Source organism: Mytilus trossulus, chromosome 1 (assembly GCF_036588685.1).
Source record: "Mytilus trossulus isolate FHL-02 chromosome 1, PNRI_Mtr1.1.1.hap1, whole genome shotgun sequence".
Taxonomy (NCBI): Eukaryota; Metazoa; Mollusca; class Bivalvia; order Mytilida; family Mytilidae; genus Mytilus; species Mytilus trossulus.
In genome coordinates, this window is record NC_086373.1 from 98,306,055 (window position 1) to 98,329,954 (window position 23,900).

Below are 23,900 nucleotides of genomic sequence, written 5' to 3' on the forward strand. Positions count from 1 at the left end.
GTAAAATGAGAAAATTCAAATCACTCTACTTGATGCAAAGGCTTTTCGACTCCAGATCTGTTTCATTCAAATAATACAAAAAAAAAACATAATCGAAAAAAACAGAACAATAGTTTGCATATGTTCCTATGACATGAATTAACTAAGAAGATTTAAATGAAGATAACAAAAACTGAGGGAAGGCAAGAACTCTTCAATGAGCGGACTGGTTACATCAAAAGAGTACGCGCCGATTCCTCTGCAACCTTCAACCACAATTTGAACTCACATTCAGTCAGATATCTTTACCGAGAATATTATGAAATATAATTCTTACGTCTGTTTCCTCTTTTGTTATGATTTCTTCTCTATTAGAAACAATACTTGATGCCGTTCTTAAAATTTCTACACCGGACCTGATATCACTCGCAGTTGATTTGTTGCTATTCAAAATGTCTTTACTCTCATTTGAAAACACTTTCAACACATTAGCTAATGTATCCACTTGTAAGCCATCTTGAATATTGTGAAGCTGAAATAATTTAGCTAATTATTAATCATAAACCATTGTGATTTTCTTGCCGTAAAATGGTTTAAATTTATAAAGCAGACATCCTCAATATTAACAGGTTTTTTTTTAATCAAAAAAATCTTTATCAGTGATTTTTAGAAGTCTGATTGTTAATGTGTTCGTTTTAATTGTTCTACATTTTTTTAATGATCAGAACGATTAAAACACTTTGTATCTGATTTTCGAATGCTCCAATTAAAACATAATGAACATTACGACAATTAAAAAAGACTCCAAAATATTATCAATTGTTAATCTTTTAAGTCAGATGTAAAATTCATTCAATTAATTTGGCCTTGAATAAAAGTTCAAAAGGTAATCTTTCAAATAATTCAGGCACTGACGATCTGATAGCCTTACTTGATCAGAAATAGATGCAAATACTTTTCTAGTGCATGCAACCAGGTTTGGTTCTCTCCACATGCCTTTGGAATTTTGAAGTTCGCAATATCTGGAAGCTAAACCTGTAGTTAAATAAAATGTTCATCAAACTTTTTAAATTTCCTTTTATTACAAAACTTTGAATATTTAAAAAAAATTAAGGATGTTCTTATCCAGGAATAAATTACCTTAGCCGTTTTTGGCACATTTTTTTTTAATTTAAGGTCCTCAATGCTCCTCAACTTGTTTGGCTTTATAATGATTTTGATCTGAGCTTCACTGGTGAGTCTTATGTAGACGAAACGCGTGTCTGGCGTATCAATTTATAATCCTGGTACCATTGATAACAATTTATACAATTCTTTATTTGTTGCATATCAAAAGATTTTTTTAATTACGATAAAGCAACTTTATTTTAAAGGTTATCTATCTAGGTTCTTTTGTCAATGCTTTCGCAAAAATATCGCCTTAAAACTTTTTTTATACTAAGTCACTTTTTATACCTACCAATTATCATAATAAATCCACTTTTTAACGTTATATAGTAGATATTTTTTAACTATTTTGTCATTGTTTTTCGCTTTAATTATTTTAAAACAGAATATTTAAATAAGAAATGAGTAATAACTAAAATAATTAAAATACCAAATTCCAAGGTAATTTCAACTGCCAGATCATAGACCTTTAATAGTCAATGTTTTGTTATAATCTTCATTACTATTGAACACCATGCACGATAGGCGAAAACCTACCTAAATATCCAGACGGGCATGATTGTTCATTGGTAATACCAGGGTGAGTTTTCTCCCATGTGATATTGTTTGCGTCAACTTCCTCTAAACATGGGACAATTTCTGAAAGATTCATGGAATATGATAATGAATGCGTAAAAATTAAGATGTACAACTTATACACTGATTATGCTTACAAAAGATTATATTTTAGCACTTAGAACGACATCAACTGGTCACTTAATTGTGGCATATTTAATAAGACATTTTGACATAGCTGATTTCAAAGTTTCCAAAAACATTTGCATTAACATATAGAGTGGGAACCCATATTCGCCGGGGACGCAATTTCGCCGTTTTCTGATTTTGAGGTGTAAACACTTCTAAGGATGGCTGAAATGGAAGAAATATGCCGATAAATTATAATTTTACAACAAATATGATTATTTTTTAAACTTAAACAAAATTACAACACTTACTGCAAAAGATCGAAAAACGGACAACGATTTTCGGTCAATTTCCCGAATGAAAAACAGGATTTTCAAAGATTTTTTTCTAAAGTAATTTTTTGACTGATTGGCCTAAATTTATGTTTTTCTACACCTTTGAAATGTCTGCTGTTTATCTATAAAGATTATTTTTTTATTAGTATTATATAAAGCTGCAGTTATTTGGTTTTAATAGATGTGTAGAAACGGCGAAAATGTGTCCCCCATTGACAAAACTTCAGGAATGTTCAAACATCCTTTAATCTAACTTAACAGATGATTATTTTCAAACAAACATGTTTCAAAGCTTAGGAATGTTTTGCATTTGAAGTTATCTTCATATAGAAATATCAGTTTACTTCAAAAACATATAAACCTGAACATAAACTGTAGAAAACATGAAAAGATATGGCGAAAATGAGCACCCCACTCTATAGAATATTACAAGAAGGGATATTTAAATGTTCCATATGCAGTCATAAATCATAATATATATATATATATATTAAGAAAATATGAAGTAAATGATACAGCAAACAAGCAAATACGAAGGTTTGTTTGTTCTAGTTTCTTTTTTTTTATATGTTTAAAAAAAAACTTATTTATTACGATTGAATGGTTTAACTATTTTGATCTGAGCGTCACTGATGAGTCTTATGTAGACGAAACGCGCGTCTGGCGTATAAAATTATAATCCTGGTACTTTTGATAACTAATTACCAAATAATTGCATGACATGAGGACTTATCATTAGTTATTTAATAGTTCATAAAATATGGAGAAACTTTCTTACATATTAACAGATCTAAAACAAAAAACACTAGTGAAACTGTAGGAATATCCTGTATCCACTTACTCGGATTAAATATCTTTATTATCCTGGTTTCGGAGCAATCTTTGTCAGTTTTCCAACTACATCCAACAGTTGTTTGGGTTTTCAATGTGGTCAATTTCAACTCTGCAATGTTAGCCTTTAAAATCATCTTAGAATCTATAATGCAAAACAGATTTTGTTTATAACAATCATGTCGGTATCAATTGGATAGCTGACAAAGTTAACATACAATTCTAAATATTCACAAAAGACCAAAATGAAAATAAGGAGATGCGGAATGAAAATAAATGAGACTATTATCTTTCAAACATAAAGAGAAGTGTACGTCGGCAATTATATGTAACCGTACGGCAATCAACATTAAGTAAAGCCCCTAACTGTATAGTCGACTAGGTCTCAAAATGAAAAATGTGAAATATTTCAATTGAGAAAACTAACGACCAAATTTATAACAAAATAATTTACGACAAACAAATAAGACTATTTAAACATGAACCAACTACAACCATTTAACTACAGGCTTTTAACTTCGGTCATGCATAGAAAGAATGTGGCGGGGATAACACAGAGTTAACTGTCTACTTTCCTGGGAAAATAGTGTAACGCCATAATACAAAAACAAACTTCACTATATAATATGTAAAATGGTAGAATTATAGCTCAATGCACCAGAATTGCTGCAATACTTTAAATTTGCTCTTCATTTTTTTGTATCAGGTCGTGTTGCATAACATATGTTGACCAACAGTTCACTATCAAGTAGCAAATTGCAATGATGAATATTTTGTCACCAAAAAATTAATTATTTAACAATTTTCCAAACGAAAGATTTGTTGAAACAGTCCCCCGTTGATTCATGTATAAAAAGGACTCTGTAATCAATATGTTTTTGGTCCAAAATGATAAATAAAGTAATAATCATAATTTTATATAATTATGCTATGTAATTTTCATCAACACCAATTATTTCGTCATGATTTCAAAGGTAATTCCGATTACAATAACAGAGCATTTCACTTCTTTTTTGTTTCAATGATATATGACAGCGAATACAACTTTTGAAATGCGACAGAGCATAACAACGACAAAAGGTTAATTATAATGTCTATAATCATAGTCATAAATAGCCTGTTCGTCGAAAATAGTAAAGAGCTCCCACATGTGAGATACCGATAAAAGAAAAACAGTGTTTAGCCTATTCGAAATTCAATTAAAATGACACCCCTCAGCCAGTTGGTTGACGAAGTTTAAGACGTTCATGGAGCATTTTCAAAATTTATCATGGATTCGAATAATGATAGCTGGACGCATAGCAGGACACGGTTGCTATGTCGAGTTTCTCGGTCCAACTTCATTTGAAATTCGTGCGATTCCCTCGTTTTTAGTTGTTCCCTTGATTTGTATCTTATTAAAAGATTTATTCGATTTTTTTCATCGGTAAAACTTCTTCTAGATTAATTTTAATGATAAATACAACTCTTGTGCAGTCTTCTTAACTCACAATTAAAATCACACATTGTCAAAAATTTTATAAAAAAGCTAAATATAAACATACCAGGAATAACCTTTCCATTTAAACACATTTTCAAGTCATTTGCTGATTTAGTAGGAGGTAGAATTGTACACGTGACGTTGATATCACTCCCATTGCTAATGACGAATGATGAGTCACTTTCAAGTTTGAATGAATAAAGATATATCTGGGTTGATCTGATTTCAGTTTTGTTACCAAGTCTTGCCTCACATGTTAAATTTCCTACAGATAAAATTATATAAGTACTTGTATTGTAAGTTGAAAGAGTATTTCAGCCCATTCCAAACTATTAGTAAGATAATAAACACACTATTCATTAAACCGTGGCGATCTGAAAGTTTCTTTTAAAGTGTGAAGTAGAATGCCCCCTTGTCACGAGTTTAGTTTTCCAAAAACACAATAACAGAGGGAGAAAAGATACAAGAGGGAATTAAAACTCATAGATCGAAGAATAAGCAACATGAACCCCACCGACACAACATAGAAAAGTAAAGACTAAGCAACATGAACCCCACCGACAAAACATAGAAAAGTAAAGACTAAGCAACATGAACCCCACCGACACAACATAGAAAAGTAAAGACTAAGCAACATGAACCCCACCGAAAAAACATAGAAAAGTAAAGACTAAGCAACATGAACCCCACCGACACAACATAGAAAAGTAAAGACTAAGCAACATGAACCCCACCGACACAACATATAAAAGTAAAGACTAAGCAACATGAACCCCACCGACATAACATAGAAAAGTAAAGACTAAGCAACATGAACCCCACCGAAAAAACATAGAAAAGTAAAGACTAAGCAACATGAACCCCACCGACACAACATAGAAAAGTAAAGACTTAGCAACATAAACCCCACCGGCACAACATAGAAAAGTAAAGACTAAGCAACATGAACCCCACCGACACAACATAGAAAGTAAAGACTAAGCAACATGAACCCCACTGACACAACATAGAAAAGTAAAGACTAAGCAACATGAACCCCAACGACATAGCATAGAAAAGTAAAAACTTAGCAACATGAACCCCACCGGCACAACATAGAATACAATAGACTTAGCAACACGAATTCCACCAAAAACTGGGGGTGATCTGATGTGCTCCAGAAGAGTTCGCAAATCCTGTCCCCGTTGTAATGCTCAAGTTATTACAAATCCGGTAAAAATAGGTCGGTCACATTCGTGAAAAAGACACGGGTTATTAGTTACGACATAAGGAACATGACCGATATCATCGAAAGTGATATTTTATAACGGTCAACCAAATCTAGATGGCGTCTGTAAAATTTAACTTCACCATTTTGAGACTTTTGGTTTAATAGCTTCCGGGAATATCGTATCAATTGGGACCATAAAAAACGGACAAATTCAAACCCTACCAACCAAAAGAAGACAAAAGTAACTGTCATTTTCCTTTCTTTCAAATTGATACACTAAAGAAAATATAAAAAGAGCAATATAACAGATCTAGAAAATTAATAAACACAAGAAACTAATTCTCTTGTCCCCATAATATGTTGTATAGATAAACATGCTTATAATATGTGAATCCATGATACTAACCTTTATCTTGTCTCTTTAAATTTTTGATCACAAGAGTAGAGTTGTATTTTGTACTTGTTATCTTACTGTACAACACTTGTATTCTAGATATCTTTGTTGGGTTTATTTTAACATCATTTAACTTCCATTGATATTCAATATTTCCAGTTATGGATACTGCATCCACTATACATTCTGCTGTAGCTATAGCTCCTTCAGTACCAGTAATGTTTTCATTAATAGTGATATCAGTTATGTATCCCACTGTAATAAAAGAAAACAGAAAGTTTGTGACAAGAATATGTGTCAAATGACTTATGATTAAATTTATTTCTGTTTTATACAAATAAAAGGCAACTTCAAACAGAATAGATATTCAGAAGTTAACGTATGACCTCTAAAAAATAAGTGACAATAAACATTTCTTTTCAGGATCACACTTCAAAATCATCCAGATTCAACATAAAATCTTAATGAACAAAATGAAGAAATGACAAGATTAAGATAGTTAAGGCTAAGACGAGCAAAATATGTTATACAGTCATCAAACTAAATGAAAACTGATTCACATTTCATCTTCCAAATAACTTATTACGTACTTTATCAGTTAAAAATTGTATGTGAAAAATAGCTTTAAAAATAACTTTTAAAAGTACGTCTTTTATATAATAATATTTCTACCAGACAGCTTAGAAGGAAAGTTAAATACCAAGAGACCTATCAAAACCAATAAAACGAAATATATTCTGTACAGTAAAGATCACTTACGATCCGAATTTCGATTAATAATTGAATGTTTTGTGTCAGACTATAAATGACGTCTTTACAGTGAATTCGTTGGATCTATACTGTTTGATATTTTTGTCCCTGACACATGATTTGTTTTTAAGTTGTTAACGCTTTTGAATATCCTTCCAAAAACCGTAAGTACTCTTATATCGGCATTGTGTGACTTTAATCTTTTTAAACGTTTTGTCGTGATTGATTCTGATTTACTGAAATACACCTTTTTACAACTGATTACAGCTTATCTCATCCCTGTCCCAAATTAGGGGATTTAGAGATCTAGCAAACATATTAACCATGAAACATACTGAAAACTACACAACATGGGTTTTGCACATAAGTGAAGTCCATACGGTGACCAATTACTGCGTAATGAGTCATTCGGTTCTCTTGTGGATAGTTGTCTCAACTGTTTTTTTTTCTCGTTCTGAATAGTCCTTTTACGTGCTCTGGAGATTAATATCATATTTAAAAACATATTTGAAACTAATTTACTCTTAATATTTTCCTTCTTTTACTTACAACCCTGGACGATCTGAAAAGTTTCATTCGTGACTGTGAAGTTTCCAAATGTTTGCATATCGACGTTCCTTTGTATCGTTTGAAGAAGCATTGGTAAATTTGATGACTTGTCCACTATGATACCTTGATCTACATCTATGCTTCCAGGTCTGAAATGTTAATTTTATCTATTCCATCAATTTTCTTTCCTTAATTGTAGGGAGAGACCATCATACAGTTTATGAAAAAAAAAATTGATACGTTTTTATGGCTTTTATAAAAAAAAAATGCTTATATTAGTCGCACAAAAAAAGAAAATCACAAGATACTGAACACCAAGTAAAATTCAAAACATATTTCATAAGAATGATAAAAAGAACAATACAATTCTCGTCCAACATTTTACTTCTTTTTTCATGTGTCGCATTAAAACTTTAAGAACCACGCATTTACCAACATCAAAAATCACATAAAATGTATTACAGTATGTTTTCGTAATATTTATAACCCCTTCTGGTTTTGAAACTATTACCTATATCAATTCCAACTGGATGTCCTGTCTTTTGTTTCTAAGTATTCATGAGAAAGGGTAAACATGAGATGTGAATCGCAGATAACAAAAATATCAACTGCAGGTTAGAAATCCCAAATCTAGAGGTTGCTGATTCAGTGTTGGCTTTAAAATATCGATTAGATTATAACACGTGTCATGAAAAAGAATTTCTTTCAAATTAAAGTTCAAAATGGGAGAAATATTCCAGTATATTATTTCCACAAAAGCATCACAGTATGTGTTTCTGACGATATAAATGGAATAGTATATGTGATCCATTAAAAACAGATATTATACCGGTTAATAACAATTCTCTGAGGAATTACTGATAGGCAGAACAAATATATGTTGACACGAAAAACAGTGGTAGTAACTCGGATTTAACCTAGCGCAGACATAGTTCATTTCAGTTGGATACGTTTACTTACTTTAAGTTAATAAAATTCATATTTCGAATATATCATCTTTCCTGAATAAAATCTCGTTTTGATAATGCAGGTATCCTGATAGGTACATGTTCATGTCATGTTTATATCTGTTGATGTGATTTTGTCATAACTTGTGAACTCTCAATTTATTCATTCATAATGTGGGACCTTAGACAACGTCCAAACTGATCGATGAATGTGTATCTAGATATGCCCCACCGAAGTCATAAAACCTACCTTAAACTTATAATCTTTGTTTCTCTGTATCCAGGATGTGTTTGGCCAATTTCATTAGCCTGTAAAAGAGAAACGAAAGGTAATCAATGAGACATTCAAACTCATACGTTGAAGATGAACCGACAACTAAATGTTTTATATTGATTCGGGTTAACTAGGGATTAATTTGAAAAAAAGTTGACAAAAAAAGCCGATATCGATATAGGTGTTATACCACCAAATAATGGTACGTCACATCCGGTTGTATACGAAATTAGGTCGAAACAAAAATATTTCCTTGAATTTGACAGTTGTAGGAAATTAATCCTACATTTTATTGCATTCAAACATTTCTGTTTCATAAACCTATGTCTTGGGTATTTTAAAGCACCATTATTTTTTTTTTATTTCGGGTTTCTATAGAAGATTTTGTAAACTTGAGGTAACATGGTAACTACAGCTTGTACACCGGTTAAATAAGGGGATACATTTGGTTGGTTAACTTCCAGTGATGGTTATTTTCTTATATGCAATAAAATGTTATGTGCATTTTTGTCTATAGTTCTCGATACGATAATTATAGTAGTACCTTATTGCAATAATTAAGCAACAGGATGGGACACAAGTTTTTCGTATGTTCTTATACTAACAATACACATATTCTGATGCGCATCATTAATGTTTAACATAAACAGAAAATTAAGAGTACTGTATTAATAAATTGCAAATGAAGTAGTTAATTATTAATTCAATCACATAAAAAAAGTAAAAAAAAAGAAAGAAAAGAATAATTATAAAAACAGAGAAGTAGAGAAATAAAACTAGACAGAAACAAGATGGCTGACGCGTAGAATACATATTTTGACCGTTACATGAAATTTATCGAACACTTTTTAATAATTTTCAAAATTCTATACATCGTTTCCAAACAAATGGGCGCCAATGTCATATTATTTATATAAAGTAGTCCTGCTTCATTCTAAATGCAACATTGCTTATCTACTTGATATATGACATGATCATTTCAATGGATGAAAATGCTACTTCTGTTTTGCATGATTCATAATTATGTAATCGTCTTTCAAATATTATATTGTTGGAGTAGGTTTGTCTCGTAGAAAAGCGACTCCTGGTAAATTTTTTGCGTACCGAAATTTATAAATTTGATACGGTCATAAAATTGAAGGAAAGGGACATGCATTGATATCTGTAACTTTTTCTCCCTTGCAATAATTATTTTGTTATGTCTTTAGTAGGACAAGAACCAATAACCCTTATAGATCACCTAGTTTCACCCCTATTTTCAGTTGAGTTCTAATATTTTCAAAATGATAATCAGTCTCTTCTCCAGTCTTTTGCTTGTTCTCTAAATTCGATATTACTTTTCATGTAAATGCATAAGAAAACAGAGCAAACAATTGCACCTGAAGCCTTGTATCGATCAACATACCGTTTTAACAAACTGCGATGTGAAGTATTTGTAATAGTTAGAATCAACGTCATACAAGCTGGCATTCCATTTATATGGTCCTTCAACCGTTATAGAAATCACTGCAGTTCTTAAATATTTTTCTGTTGATAAAAACATGGTAGCGAAATACATATTATAAAAAAAACGTATCAACATAACTCTCATATATATATATAATACAATTAAAGTTTGCCTTGTTTATACCATGCTTAAATGTTTTCATTAACTTGAACAGAACCATCTAGAAACTATATGATATTAATGAAAGCTTTCTTAAAACAAAATACAAAGTAATCTACGTAGTATAAATTTATCACGGGTTTAGGTTCAAGATATCAGTGTTATTATCAAACTGACTTGAAATGTAAAGAAAGATTGAAGCAAAGTTAAAGGTAAACGTACTTTAAGTGATTAAAACATGATAAATATGATCAACGGTCATTGGTTTTGCTAAATGCTAACCTATTTCAAATATTGCAGTACAAGTGAATTTTACATATTAAAATTGCTGTTGATAAACATGTGGTATTCTGCAGGTTTTTTTTTTAAAACAACAAATTTATCGAATAATTTACCAAACAACAGGGCTTCAATTTGAATTTTTATTCATATTAAATAGTTTATTGAATATAAAGGGAATTGAATATCAACAAAAGAACAACATGAACATTGGTAATTGTTTACAATATGTATGTGTGTAGGTTATCATATACCAATCATAACGTGCTGGTGTATACTTGAAGTTATTTCTTTTGCATAATGCAAAGGTAGAAGAAAGGTTATTTGACAGTTCTGATAAAAATGTGTAGTTCGGTTTATCAAATAAATAAATTTGTTTTTTAAGAATAAATTCTACAGTAGAAAATCATTAATGGATTCAATATAAAATTTTAAAAACTTAAATTAAAATTTCTGTTTTTACTATTAATCAAAATGTTGTAAATATTTGTTTTACCTATTTGGGCGTTATCTACTTTACAATTCGTGTTCCCATCACCCGTGTAACCTTTCCAACACTGACAAACAAATGAACCAAATGTGTTTTCACAATCTTGTACACAATTGTTTAAGGTATGGTTCTGGCATTCATCAATATCTGAAATAAGATATCATAACATTTAAATAATTAACATTATTAGTAACTTGCAACCTATAAAAGATCAAACAAAATAAAAATGTCCCAAAGGTTATCGATGTAATATTTAAGATTTTTCGTTTTTATCAACCCAATTAGACAGAGTCTGAGTTAACCGTAGCTGATTAAGAATATTCGATTAGAGCGACGCGACTGCATATATATATATATATATATCCTTTGCTTTCGAACGTTTCTGATGCATCAAATGTATAAAATATTGATTAAACAAATATCAATCTCCTTCTTTGCAGTATATTTTTGCCCAACTGTAGATGAATCTACCAATTGAATCAAACAGACAATAAGTTGGTCGGACTCGTATCTCTGTTAAAGTTTAATCCCATTTTATAATATCTGACATTTTAAACCCGAAAATGTAACAATGTTAAACTGAATATTTTAATATATTCCTCGGCGTCTGTCTACAACACACAGGATAATGAAGTCGAGACTAGATTATACTCCCCGTATATGATCTAAAATGAATACTCAACCATATTAAAGCAACATAAGAGTTTGAGTCCTTTCTCAATTTTGTTTTAATGCCTAACTATTCCATGTACTCACATCTTTAACATGGTCGTAATTGTAAAAAGAATAACCGATACAAACCTTTAACCAACGAAAATAAACATGTCCAATAGTCTAAATGATTAATTTTGCTTTAATGATGAACAGAATATAAATTAAATAAACTTATATTTTTCTTTCTTATATAGGATTTTTATGCAAACGCCCCTGAAACCTTAGAGTTTGAAATAATTTCATAGCTATATGACATTGTATCCGTTTTAGCTCAAAACAATCCACGTGCTTTGTTATATATGGTTAGTGTGGTATAAGTCCGGATGCATGTAACACACATTGACCTGCAAACTGACTGACAAAGTCCTTCCAGTCATCCTTAAAGATCACTTAGAGTCACATTAAGATTTGGACCATTTATACAACCAAAGATGAACAACTGGATCTTCCATCACTGTATTGGATACCTAAACTACAAACAACGTTATATTGCTGGGTCTACCAAGTGATCCACGAAACCTCTTTCTAAATTATAAACATCTATTTTATCAGCAATCAAAGACGGGCTTCAAAGTTATTGTGAAACTGTCTATTCTAGGTGGCGTGAATCAGATGTGGATACTTAAAAATTCCAAAGATCTTTTATAGTACATACAATCTAACACTCTTTCATCTTGTAACAGTATTAAAACATTTCACTTTTCTATTCTTTACACAAGTATTCCACATTCCATACTAAAAGACAAATTGAAAGAGTTGGTATTGCTTTGCGTCATTAAAAAAAATGGCCAACGTAGATACAAGTATCTTGTCTTCGGGAGGGATAAATCCTACTTTGTAAAGGATCACTCTGATTCAAACAAAAAATTCTCTGAAACTGATATTATCAAGATGTTTGATTTCTTGATTGACAACATATTTGTTACGTTTGGAGGACGTGTTTTTCAACAGACTGTCGGCATTCCAATGGGAACAAACTGTGCCCCTCTACTTGCCGACTTGTTTCTTTATTATTATGAGGCTGACTTCATGCAGGAACTTCTAAGGAAGAAAGATAAGAAGTTAGCAATATCCTTTAACTCTACTTTCCGCTATATAGATGATGTTCTTTCACCAAATAATTCAAAATTTGGTGGCTATGTGGAACGCATCTATCCCATCGAACTATAGATAAAGGATACTACAGATACAGTTTATTCGGGCTCATATCTTGACTAACATCTAGAAATTGACAATGAGGGTCGGTTGAAAATGAAACTTTATGACAAAAGAGATGATTTCAGCTTACCAAATGTGAACTTTCCATTTCTAAGTAGCAACATTCTAGCAGCATCTGTATACTATAAATCTCCCAATTGATAAAATATTCCCGTTCTTGCATTTTCCTGTCATAATTTTTCTTGATAAAGAGTTACAGCTCACAAGGAAGCTATTAAACCAAGAGTTCCAAATGGTGCAGTTGAAATCATCCCTCCGTAAATTTTACGGACGCCATCACGAGTTGGTTGACCGTTATGGAATAACCGTTTCACAAATGATATCGGATATGTTCCTAACGTCGTAACTAAAACCCCCTTCCCTTTCATAAATGTGACCTTCCGAATTAGACTATTTACCGGATTTATCACATAAGCAACACGACCGGTGCCACGTGTGGAGCAGGATCTGCTTACCCTTCCGGAGCACCTGAGATCACCCCTAGTTTATGGTGGGGTTCGTGTTGTTTATTCTTAAGTTTTCTATGTTGTGTCATGTGTAGTATTGTTTGTCTGTTTTTTATTTTTTTTTATTTTTAGCCATGGCGTTGTCAGTTTGTTTTAGATTTATGAGTTTGACTGTCCCTTTGGTATCTTTCGTCCCTCTTTTATAAAAATAATAATGCAATGTTAAAATACATTCACAATAGCATAGATGTGTTTAAGTTTTCATTTGCTGAAAATCAGAAAATGTTTAATGTAGATTAACATAAATCACATTGCATTTAAATATAAATATAAAAAATATAAACTAATTGGCATACCAATAACAACGATTCGTATAGTATCAGCACTTCCATTTCCTACACTATTACTGGCAGTACAAGTATAATTTCCGCTATCGTTCCCATCAACATTCAGGATAGTAAGTGAAGGATTTGTCACGTTTCCACCCTGATATTTTCCCTCATTACTGTGTATCTGTAATTTTTCCACTGTAGAACCAACTTTTTTTTCCCACGTAACCGATTGTATTGGCGACTTTGAAGAGACTATACAAGAGAGCTTTGCTGAGTGTCCATATATAACGTTAACTAACGTTTTATCTGTTGACACCACTGGAGGCTTTGCTGGAACAAAATTTTTAATATTAATCTATTTTTGTATCTTCACTTCATTCGTCGGTGGGTGTCCTTGATAAACTATTAAAAAAAAACAATCATAAAAACTAAATCTCAAACTAAATGATGAAATCTTAACTCAAATTTACTAAAACCGTCAAATATGTAATATATTATCATTCCATGTCACAATTAGGTTGAATTTACGTCAATCTTAATTACCTAGTAATCTGAATTTAATTTATTAGTATTATTATATTTTGAAATGATTGAAGATTGTATAGGCTTATGCTTTATTTTCACTCATAAAATCCGTCAGGACATCAATTGCTAATTGAAATGTTTCAAAACCGAGTCCAGAACTAGTTCATCTAGTGAATTGTTATTACTAGCATTGTACTCAAACACAAACGCATACTACTAAAAGATAAATAATAGAAGAAACGTGTATACACATATATCATATATGTTTCTAAATACGACAATGTCACACAAACATGAAGCATTGCTATAGACTTAAGATATGTGCAATAAGATACAAAGAAGATCAATGATATATGTAAATATGTATAAATATCGACAAAGGTTATGAATCTACATGAAAAGTGAAGCTATGAAAAACCATCATTTAGCCGTCTATAAACCGTAAATGCAAATATATACTCTTAATAAAATTGAAACAAAAGATTGAAAGGTTAATAAATCGTTTTCTAGTTCATATTTTCCGCAAAACAAGTCAATTAAGCATGTTTTTCTTGATACTTTTTTTGTGTGTGGGGGGGGGGGGGGGGGTAAAAATAGGAATGATTAAAGATATTGAAAACATTTTAATGAAACAGTGTGTCTTGTGTTCTGTTCAGAATATAAATTATTTGTTGTCAATATAGTAAAATTCTATCTTTCTGTCATATGATTGAATATGATTGAGAGGGTTTGCTAGCTATAAAACCAGGTTTTATTAAACTATTGACTACAGAAGGAAATGCCTGCTTCAGGTTATGAATAAAACAGCTGTTTTTCATTTGTTTTAATATGTTTGAGCTTTTGATTTTGCCATTTGATAATGGACTTTCTATTTTGAATTCCTTTGAGTTAGGTATTTTATATTTCGTATTTAACTGAACCCTTGCCATTTTTGCCATACATGTACATGTACAAATACTGCATTTCATTTCAAATGAGAAACTGAATTTTTAACACATTCATTTCATGCGTCCAAATCGCTTTTCTTTATGCATCTTCTTCAGAAACGCTCGAAGCCAAATATTTGGTGCCAAGAACCGAAGCTTATGCAGAGCCTTGTGAACAAAAAGTACATAAAATAATAACAGAATCCATCCAAAGTCATCCTTGTATGAGCCAATCTAAGCTTTCAAAGACAAAATTAGCACAATCGAGAAATAACCACTAGCCAAAATTTGAAGTGTTGTTGGTTTGTTTTGTTTTGATATGACGCATTGTTGACTGCGACTAATTCTACATATTTGAATAATGGTTGTTGTCATTTAATATGAAACACAATATTCTACTTATTGACTACTTGACAGATAATGCATCAGTAATAATCACTATCGCTTAGTATGACAATTCCTCATATCGTTATTATTTTCAAAAACGAGAATACAAGATTGGTCACAGATATAACTCAAAGAATGTATAAATGTACTTATCATATACTTAAATGAAATAACATAAAATTTTTACTGTATGATAATAGCATTAAATTTACGTGAATTCCATATTTTCCCGAAATATTGTTAAGAGGGCTGATATGAAAATTTTATCACATGCTTCGATTATTACCACATGCCTTTCCGTAACGTTATCACATGGCAATCCAGCGATACTCGGCAAACTCCGGAAAATACACATCAATGGTACATATTCAGTGAAAAACATTACAAGTTAGAGTACAAAACAATTATTTTGATACTAGAAAGCATATTGTGTAAAACGAAGAGGAAAAGACCAACAAACAAACAAATGATAAAAGAAATGCATTTATCAAGGTTCAGACATAATTTAGAAAGTTTCTTTAAAAATGTTGATTTTACCAAACAGTGTTCATTATGTATATTGTTGAATTATTTTTCTATCGTCCATGTTAAACTACTAAATATTACTGCTGGTTTTTTTCTCTGTTCTAGCATATGCTATAAAGATTTCATTTCGAATGTATTACATTTGGGGTGCGACGTCCGTGAACTTTCCACTCTTTAAACTTCAATTTGAGAACCACATACAAGGATCTATTATACATTAATCTGTTTATTCTCCATTGATGAAGCATCTGATAAAATAATCATAACATGTATTTTTTCATATCGCATGTATTATCAGCCCTCGGCCAATATCAGCCCTCGAGCCGTGCGGCTCTTGGTTTGATAGTGAACCTATGGCTGATAATACATGCGATATGAAAAATGCCATGTAATAACCTGATAAAATTGTTCCACTATGATGAATTAGAAAGCAAAGTTTAAGGATAAAAATATATAACAAAAAGATATAACAAAAAAAAACCTATAACAACATTTTATTCTAAATTTCTAATCGCAAAACTAGACGGAAAGGCTACGCAATAATGCTTTATTTGTATTTTTTTTAATAATGCAATGAAAATTGTGGAAATAATTTGTACAATAAATATCTGACAAAAATTTGTATAACATAGAAATGTCACATTTCAGTTACAAGTTATTGCAAAGTAGACATCGAAAAATATAAGATGCATATATCTTGCTGTGTTCATAACTTTAGAGACATTGATTATTTCAAACTTCGAGGCATTTTTTGAGGTCTTTAAACTGTAGAACTATGGCACGGAAACAAAGAAGGATGTAAATAAACTCATCTTAGATACCAGGACTGAAATTCTACAATTACGCCAGACGCGCGTTTCGTCTACAAAAGACTCATCAGTGAAGCTCGAATCAAAAAATGTTTAAAAGGCCAAATAAATTACATTACTTTGCAAGGTTTCATTCTATAGTGTTTTAGACTGTCTTTGAGAAACAAATATGTAAAAAAGTCCTTATATACAAGATAACGAAGAACTGTTCATTTGATTTACTAGTATCACAATTAAAAATCTGTAAACAAACGGTATTTTTTTCAGCTTTTTATTCAGTTCGAACAAATTATAAAAAATGACTGGTATCCTATTTCTGATCAATTCTTCTTTTATATTTGTACCTGCCGTATCATAAGATGATGATTGTATATAATTTCTCTGCTCGTGCAGTAGTCTATGATTAGAATTTCAGAGTATGTGTCTGCATTATCTTTGTCTTCAATATGAGAGTCCTTCTGATTTCGGGTATTTAGGAATACCTAAATAATATTTCTTTTACCTGGTTCACAAATCATTGCCATTAGCTCGCTTTCATCTCAGTAGGATTTCCTTACTAATTTTGTCAATAATTATCTCCAACCTGTGTTGGATGTACTGCTTTTCATTTGATTCAAAATCTTCGAAAATTTGGTATGTCTCACTCAAAGATATATACTCTTTGCTAAATCGTGATCGTTTGTCCTTATCTTAATACTCAATGTTTGTAACTAGATTTCAACCAATTTTATTTAATTTTCATCTTTTTGCAAAATAATTACAGCTGTCAATATCATCTTCTAAACGTAGTCATCAATACTCATCTTTCCTCTGCAACATCAGGCTGTCATAGTCAGCTCATCTAACATGCATAGCTGCTCGTGCATTCTATCCCGAGCCGGATCACACATCTTTGAAATTGGTATTTGTAATTCTGCCCCCCAGCACGAAGCATTACAATGCAAAATACAGGTTGGCTCTGAGAATGTTGGGCCCAATTAAGATAACAGGTCTTCATATGGACTATTTCTTCCTGAGTCTTGAAGAAGCAAGTTAAAAAAAACGGCTCTGCGGTTTTGTCTTGTACAAAGCAGGTCTAAATCATATCGTGGTACCTAACACTACATGGAGATAACTCTGTTTAATCAGCTAAACGTTTTAACTAAATAAAGTTGTTATTGGAATATTAAGCTTCTCAATGATCAAAATAAGTGTTGGTCAAACTGCAATATAACCAGTGTAACTTTTCAGATAAATTGGTTGGTTCAAATATTGTGAAATATTTGTATGTTTGTTAAATGGTAAAAGTAAATACTTTGTCAAAATTTTATAAAAATTAAACGAGCCAATTTCATATTGGTGAAGGTGTTGGGTACCATAAGCAATTCACCTTCATGGTTTACCTAAGTTGTGGAAACTTATTCTTCATCGAGTAATTTTTAAATGTCTGGCGGTTTCATACTAGATCACCATCAATTGTGCCTGATATGCACTGTGCGTGAACAGAAGTTATCAGCTATATTCTATAATCATTACCGAATATGTACTTTGTTGAAAATAGAGGGACGAAAGATACCAGAGTGACAGTCAACTCAAAGATCGAAATATAAACTGAAAACGCCATGGTTAAAAATAAAAAGACAAACAAACAAATAGTACAGAAGACACAACATAGAAACTAAAGACTAAGCAACAAGAATCCCACAAAATCTTGGGCTGATCTCAGGTGCTACGGAAGGGTAGACAGATCCCACATGTGGAGCAGGATTAGCATACCCTTTCGGAGCACCTTAGATCATCTTCGGTTTATTTTATGAGAATCGCTTTGTGTTGTCTTTAGTTTTGAAGATTGTTATTCCTCTACGTCGTTTTCCGTTTTTTTGCCATGACATTGTCATTTTGTTTTCGACGAATAGGTCTGAATATCTCATAATCATTATCCGACGCTTATTAAACTGTAACTTTTGTTTTAAGGGAAATGAGAGCAACGTATTAGTTCATATCATGATCACAAACTATCTTCACAAAATCTTTAACATAATTTAAATCCTCTTCTTTTTTTTTAAATTAGTATGTTATGTGTATCATTGTTGTAATTTTCTGGTTAATCTATATTTTGATTTTCCACTTTTCGTCCTTTTACTAAAGTATTTTGTTGTTTTGATCATTTTCATAATCACATTTCTAATTTCTTCTCTTTATGTTCTTGCAAGTATTGTGTTCTTTCTATTTTTCTTTAAGCATAATATTTGAGTTTTCCAAAACCCTCTCTTCTTGCACAAAACGTCCTCTCCTAATTCATTCGTCGCTTTTCTCAACAAAGACCTTGCAATTTTGTCTCAAAATAATTTGATCTTTTTTAGTCTTTTGTTTAAGTTCTCTTTATATTCCTTATTGTTATCATCTTTTTCAAATATTTCCATATGAATCATGGAGTCTGCTTGTGCCGATTTCCCCCTGATTTTATGTCCTGTCAGAGAAATTATTTTGGCTGTCTAATTTTACGTTTTTTTTATACTCATTTCCGATATCTTTCTATTTCTATTGATCTTCTGATTTTTTTCATTGTGCATTCATTTCTGCATCATTTCATAGCGTTCAAATATGAGAATGGCAGGTGCATAACTTTATGTCCTGCAAAAAAATATAACAAATTTGATTCAGGTCTGTTGATAGTTTTTCAAGTAATTAAAAAAAGAAGAATAGGATGGTGGTAAACGTGGTCTCTGTGCATTGCTATTGCACTTGACGTTGTTAAGAGACGACAAAACTAAAACTGGCAGTGATTAAACTCCATTGTGACTAAATTTTACATATATTTTCCCATTTTAGAAAAATATACAATTTGCGGAAACTATTATAAGGGAAAGTATTATTATATTATCCCGGCTTAATGTTGGTCTGTCATACGGCAAAGGCAGGTGAAGGAAGTCAACCTCAGACTGCTGAAATTGGATGCAAGGGTATTATATATTATGTTTTTTATTTATAAAAAATGCGAAGTGCACAATATTATTTTTGAAACACATTGAAATATTTTTTAAGAACTATTCGAAATGGCTTCTAAATTTTTATAAAATTGTAAAATGACGTTGGGTATGTCAGTTTTTCTCATTCTAAAAAGTGATAAAGTTAGAAAATATTAGTATTGTCACCTATGGATAAATAAATACTAAATATGGGTTTGTGGGTAAATACTTAAATGTATTTGTGTAAATACTAAAATGAATACTTTTTGGTAAATACGAAAATATATGTGTTTGGGTAAATACTTAATTGTGTGTTTGCATTCTATAAATAATTATTGATGCAGTTAATAGCATAATTCTAAAAACCCTGGACCGATGCAGTGTTTACACATATATCTAAAAATATATATCTTGCATATATCGATTAAAGTAAATTATTACTATAAGTGGTAGTAATATATATATATATATATATATATCAGTAGCAGCATTAGCAGTAGAAGTAGTATCAGCAGTTGTACTAAAGGTATTAATAGCATTTGAAGTAGTAGTATCGTAATCAATTATCATTTACCTGTTAAAGTAGTCGTTTCTGTAGTTACTATGAGATCCACAGGTAAACTAGTTGTTACTGTATTGTCTGTTGGAATCACAGGTGAACTAGTTGTTACTGTATTGTCTGTAGAAACCACAGGTAAACTAGTTGTTACTGTATTGTGTGTTGAAACCACAGGTGAACTAGTTGTTACCGTATTGTCTGTGGAAACCACAGGTAAATTAGGTGTCACTGTATTGACTGTCAGATTTACAGGTAAACTAGTAGTACTAGTAGTCGCATTAATGGCCCGACACCTGTATATTCCATTATCACTAAGATCTAAATTTTTGATAGTGAGAGACGGAGTGTAGATGGAAGCCCCTTGGTATTTCATTAAAGAAAAGGAAAATATAATTGGGTCAATGCTATATCCTGTGTTGTTGATAAATGTCCATTGTATTTTCCGTACTGTGATTCCGACTAATTGTAGTGGGCATGATAAAGTTACCTGTTCTCCAACAAATTTTGAATATGATGCTGTTCGTTTTTCTCGATTTAAGGACGAGGCTGAATGAAACAAAAATGAGAATATACATGTTTTTCTAATTACCAAAGTACATGAAAAGTGATATATTTCTTATGAAACATGTTTCAAAATAAATAAATTTAAATATATGATGCTTCTTTTCATGAAAAGTAGGCCAAATAAGTATTAAACACTTACTTGGTCGGTTTACTTATGAACACAAATTATGCTCTGAACAATAAGGTATTACCAATATAGAAAAAAAATGAAGAGTCGAAATTTCACTAAAAACCAGTCAACCTGAACAAACGAGAATCTAATCTGTTAGTTAATATTATACAAATAATAGTTTGCCAGGCACAAACGAAACAAATAGTATATGATATCACGGGGGCAAACGGGGATTACCAACTTCAGATACCAGATTTCAAAAGTGTATGTGATTAATGAAATAACATTGCGTTAAATGTTTCCCTGTGAGCAACAACCATATATCTGTAAAAAAAAAACAGCGGAAAATTTTGACATGAAACCAAAAACAAATGCTGATAAAAAAAAATCTAGAGACACCCGTGTGGTGTCTGCATCATAGGAATGAAAGGACATTTGAATTTAAAAAAAAAGTAGCATAGAGGTTGGCCATCAGAATGCCAAATATCGACAATAGCTGGAGTGTAACAAATATATTGTTCCAAATTGATTAGTCACCATGATGATGTCAGTTCTAAAGAACTGTAGTTGGGTTCAAAAATAGACAATATTTACAAAAATACTGGCAAAACACAATAGAGGTATCTACAAATAAAAAAATTGTTTACAATCAGTTGATGGTTGGTTTTTTTTTTACTATATATTGTTAAAACATTTTATACATTTTATATTTTAATGTTTAGTAAGTATGTCTTTCATCTGGTCACCATGATTCGACTTATAACTTTATAGAAGTACTATGTCTCATTATATAGTCAATAGTTGTATGCCACTGTTCAATAGTTATAAATAAATTAAGCGAAACAAATCCGGTTTACAAACTAAAACAAAAACCACCAACTGAACGAGAAAAATAACAGAACAACAGAAACACAGAACTGCAACAAAAGTAAACTCCAACATACATATATCTCATTTTATGACAACTCATGACAGGTTCTAATGGTCATTGATCATCTTTTCTGTTTTTTATTCAATTTTCTTTGACCATACATATCCGTTAAGGTCATCTCCAAAGACAATCTCATATCCTTTGGCTGTAATGTGTCACTAAGTATGAATGGTTCTCTAACTTAATGATGTGGCTAATGTTTAACGTCCTTTCGATTTTCTGTAGGCATGCATGAGGCATGATCCAATATATTTATAATAACAGACGTTGTGACGATGGAAAGAGCCTTGGCATTTCATTAACGGAAATGAATAAATAACAGTTGATGTCCTATGTAGATTGAGATCAAACGATGATGCTTTAATTTTAACAAGCTTTCAAAACTATATTGAATTTCGTCTGTACAACTCCACTTACCTGAAAGAGACTATTTTCACCTGTAACATAGGGAAAGTTCTCCGTCAAATATCTTCTTTCATCATTGCGTTCCAACAAAGCATTTTCCATGTCTGCGTATACGGTGCTTTGGATGCTTTTTTGGGAGGGAAGGGGGCTAATTTCTATCTGTATTCTATTTCAAAATATTTTCTTCTGCTATTTTTCTAAGAGCGTTCTTCGGTAACATTTTAAAAAATAATTGGTATGAACGGAATTGCCCGTAATAGCGGTACTATTCACTTATTTTTTTATTTCGGATTCTTTCATCCAAAACAGAATCTTATTGGGAACTTCGTGCATCATATACAGGAATCATTGCAGAAAAAAACAAAACAAAGGTCTAAACTATAGTAGTAAATTTAATTCTTAGTTTAAATTTTAATTCTTTCCATGTATGTTTGTAACTAACATGTTTGCAACATATTCAAATTTGAAGATCCACGTTCATATATTTCTAAAATAAGAACCGATTAAGGATACTACTATATATTGGAATTTAGTTATAGAAAAAATATACAATTGTTATATAAGATTTTGTTACCTTTAATAATGCCTTGGTATGACGCCTCTATACTGTCTAATTCACCACCATATCGAGAATATTCAATAAACATGTTGTTACTTGATGAGTTATAATAAGAAGGGCTACTCAAGAATATTATAGTGGCTATTGAAGAACCGTTGCTACTAGAACCATCATAAATCTACAAACATATACATGTAATCATTTTACAAATAGCATCAGAGATAAAGAATTTAATTTAAAAATGTAAATGTTATAAAAGACTGTCATATACTTAAGAATGATAACAGCCGAACGTGTAATGAATTTTAGAAGATTTTGTTAAAACATCTACCATATACTAAACAGTTACCAAAAATTAAATAAAAAAAGTTTAAACAAACTAATCAATTTGTCCCACCAAACCATCAATCTTTCCGTCCGCAAATATCATGATATGATAGCGAACTGGAAAGGATGAACTACAAATCGTTCAATGATGCAAATATGTAGACGAAGTGCTCGTCTGGTGTACAACATTATAATTTTGGTACCTAAGTTGAGAGTTTATTTACAACCACTGGGTCGATCTTTGAACGATAACAAAGAGTTAAGTGGGTTTTTTTTCCTATTAATATTTTTCTTCTTAAATCCGATTTAATACACTTACACATGGAATTAGTTGTTTTATCTTGTTTACCTCTGCATGTCATTTTGAGTGTTTCGTGTAAGTCTATTAACGTTTGCTATTTGACACGAAGCTTAAGTCATCATAACGTAACTTCGCAGTTATATCTTTGAATATCGCTTTTTTCCGTGCTATCTTTTGTTTCGTTTTTGAACAAATTAAAACAAACCAAACCAAAGACACCTTAGAGTAGAACAGCAAGATTTACTTATTATTTGGAATTATTTTTGAACTGCATGCAATCTTAGATAAGTAATTAATGTATTTTGTTTTAATGAATATTTGGTATTTTGGCTCTATA

At 31.2% G+C, this 23,900-nt stretch overlaps 1 protein-coding gene across 3 annotated transcripts in view; it reads right to left on the reverse strand.

Annotated features, from left to right (window-relative positions):
• Positions 1–23,900, reverse strand: part of LOC134692692 (adhesion G protein-coupled receptor F5-like) — a 70,003-nt gene that overhangs the window by 28,889 nt on the left and 17,214 nt on the right. For 2 of the 3 annotated variants that reach the window (XM_063553180.1, XM_063553172.1), the window contains exons 6-18: positions 22,951–23,113; positions 20,380–20,910; positions 13,710–14,015; positions 10,982–11,122; positions 10,006–10,127; positions 8,577–8,635; positions 7,380–7,528; positions 6,093–6,335; positions 4,541–4,741; positions 3,007–3,141; positions 1,684–1,785; positions 911–1,014; positions 317–511 (exon numbers count right to left, since the gene is read on the reverse strand). In XM_063553180.1, the coding sequence (XP_063409250.1) occupies positions 317–511; positions 911–1,014; positions 1,684–1,785; positions 3,007–3,141; positions 4,541–4,741; positions 6,093–6,335; positions 7,380–7,528; positions 8,577–8,635; positions 10,006–10,127; positions 10,982–11,122; positions 13,710–14,015; positions 20,380–20,910; positions 22,951–23,113 (2,451 nt within the window). The remainder of the gene's footprint in view (positions 1–316; positions 512–910; positions 1,015–1,683; positions 1,786–3,006; positions 3,142–4,540; positions 4,742–6,092; positions 6,336–7,379; positions 7,529–8,576; positions 8,636–10,005; positions 10,128–10,981; positions 11,123–13,709; positions 14,016–20,379; positions 20,911–22,950; positions 23,114–23,900) is intronic. The other variant, XM_063553190.1, reaches the window with a different exon arrangement.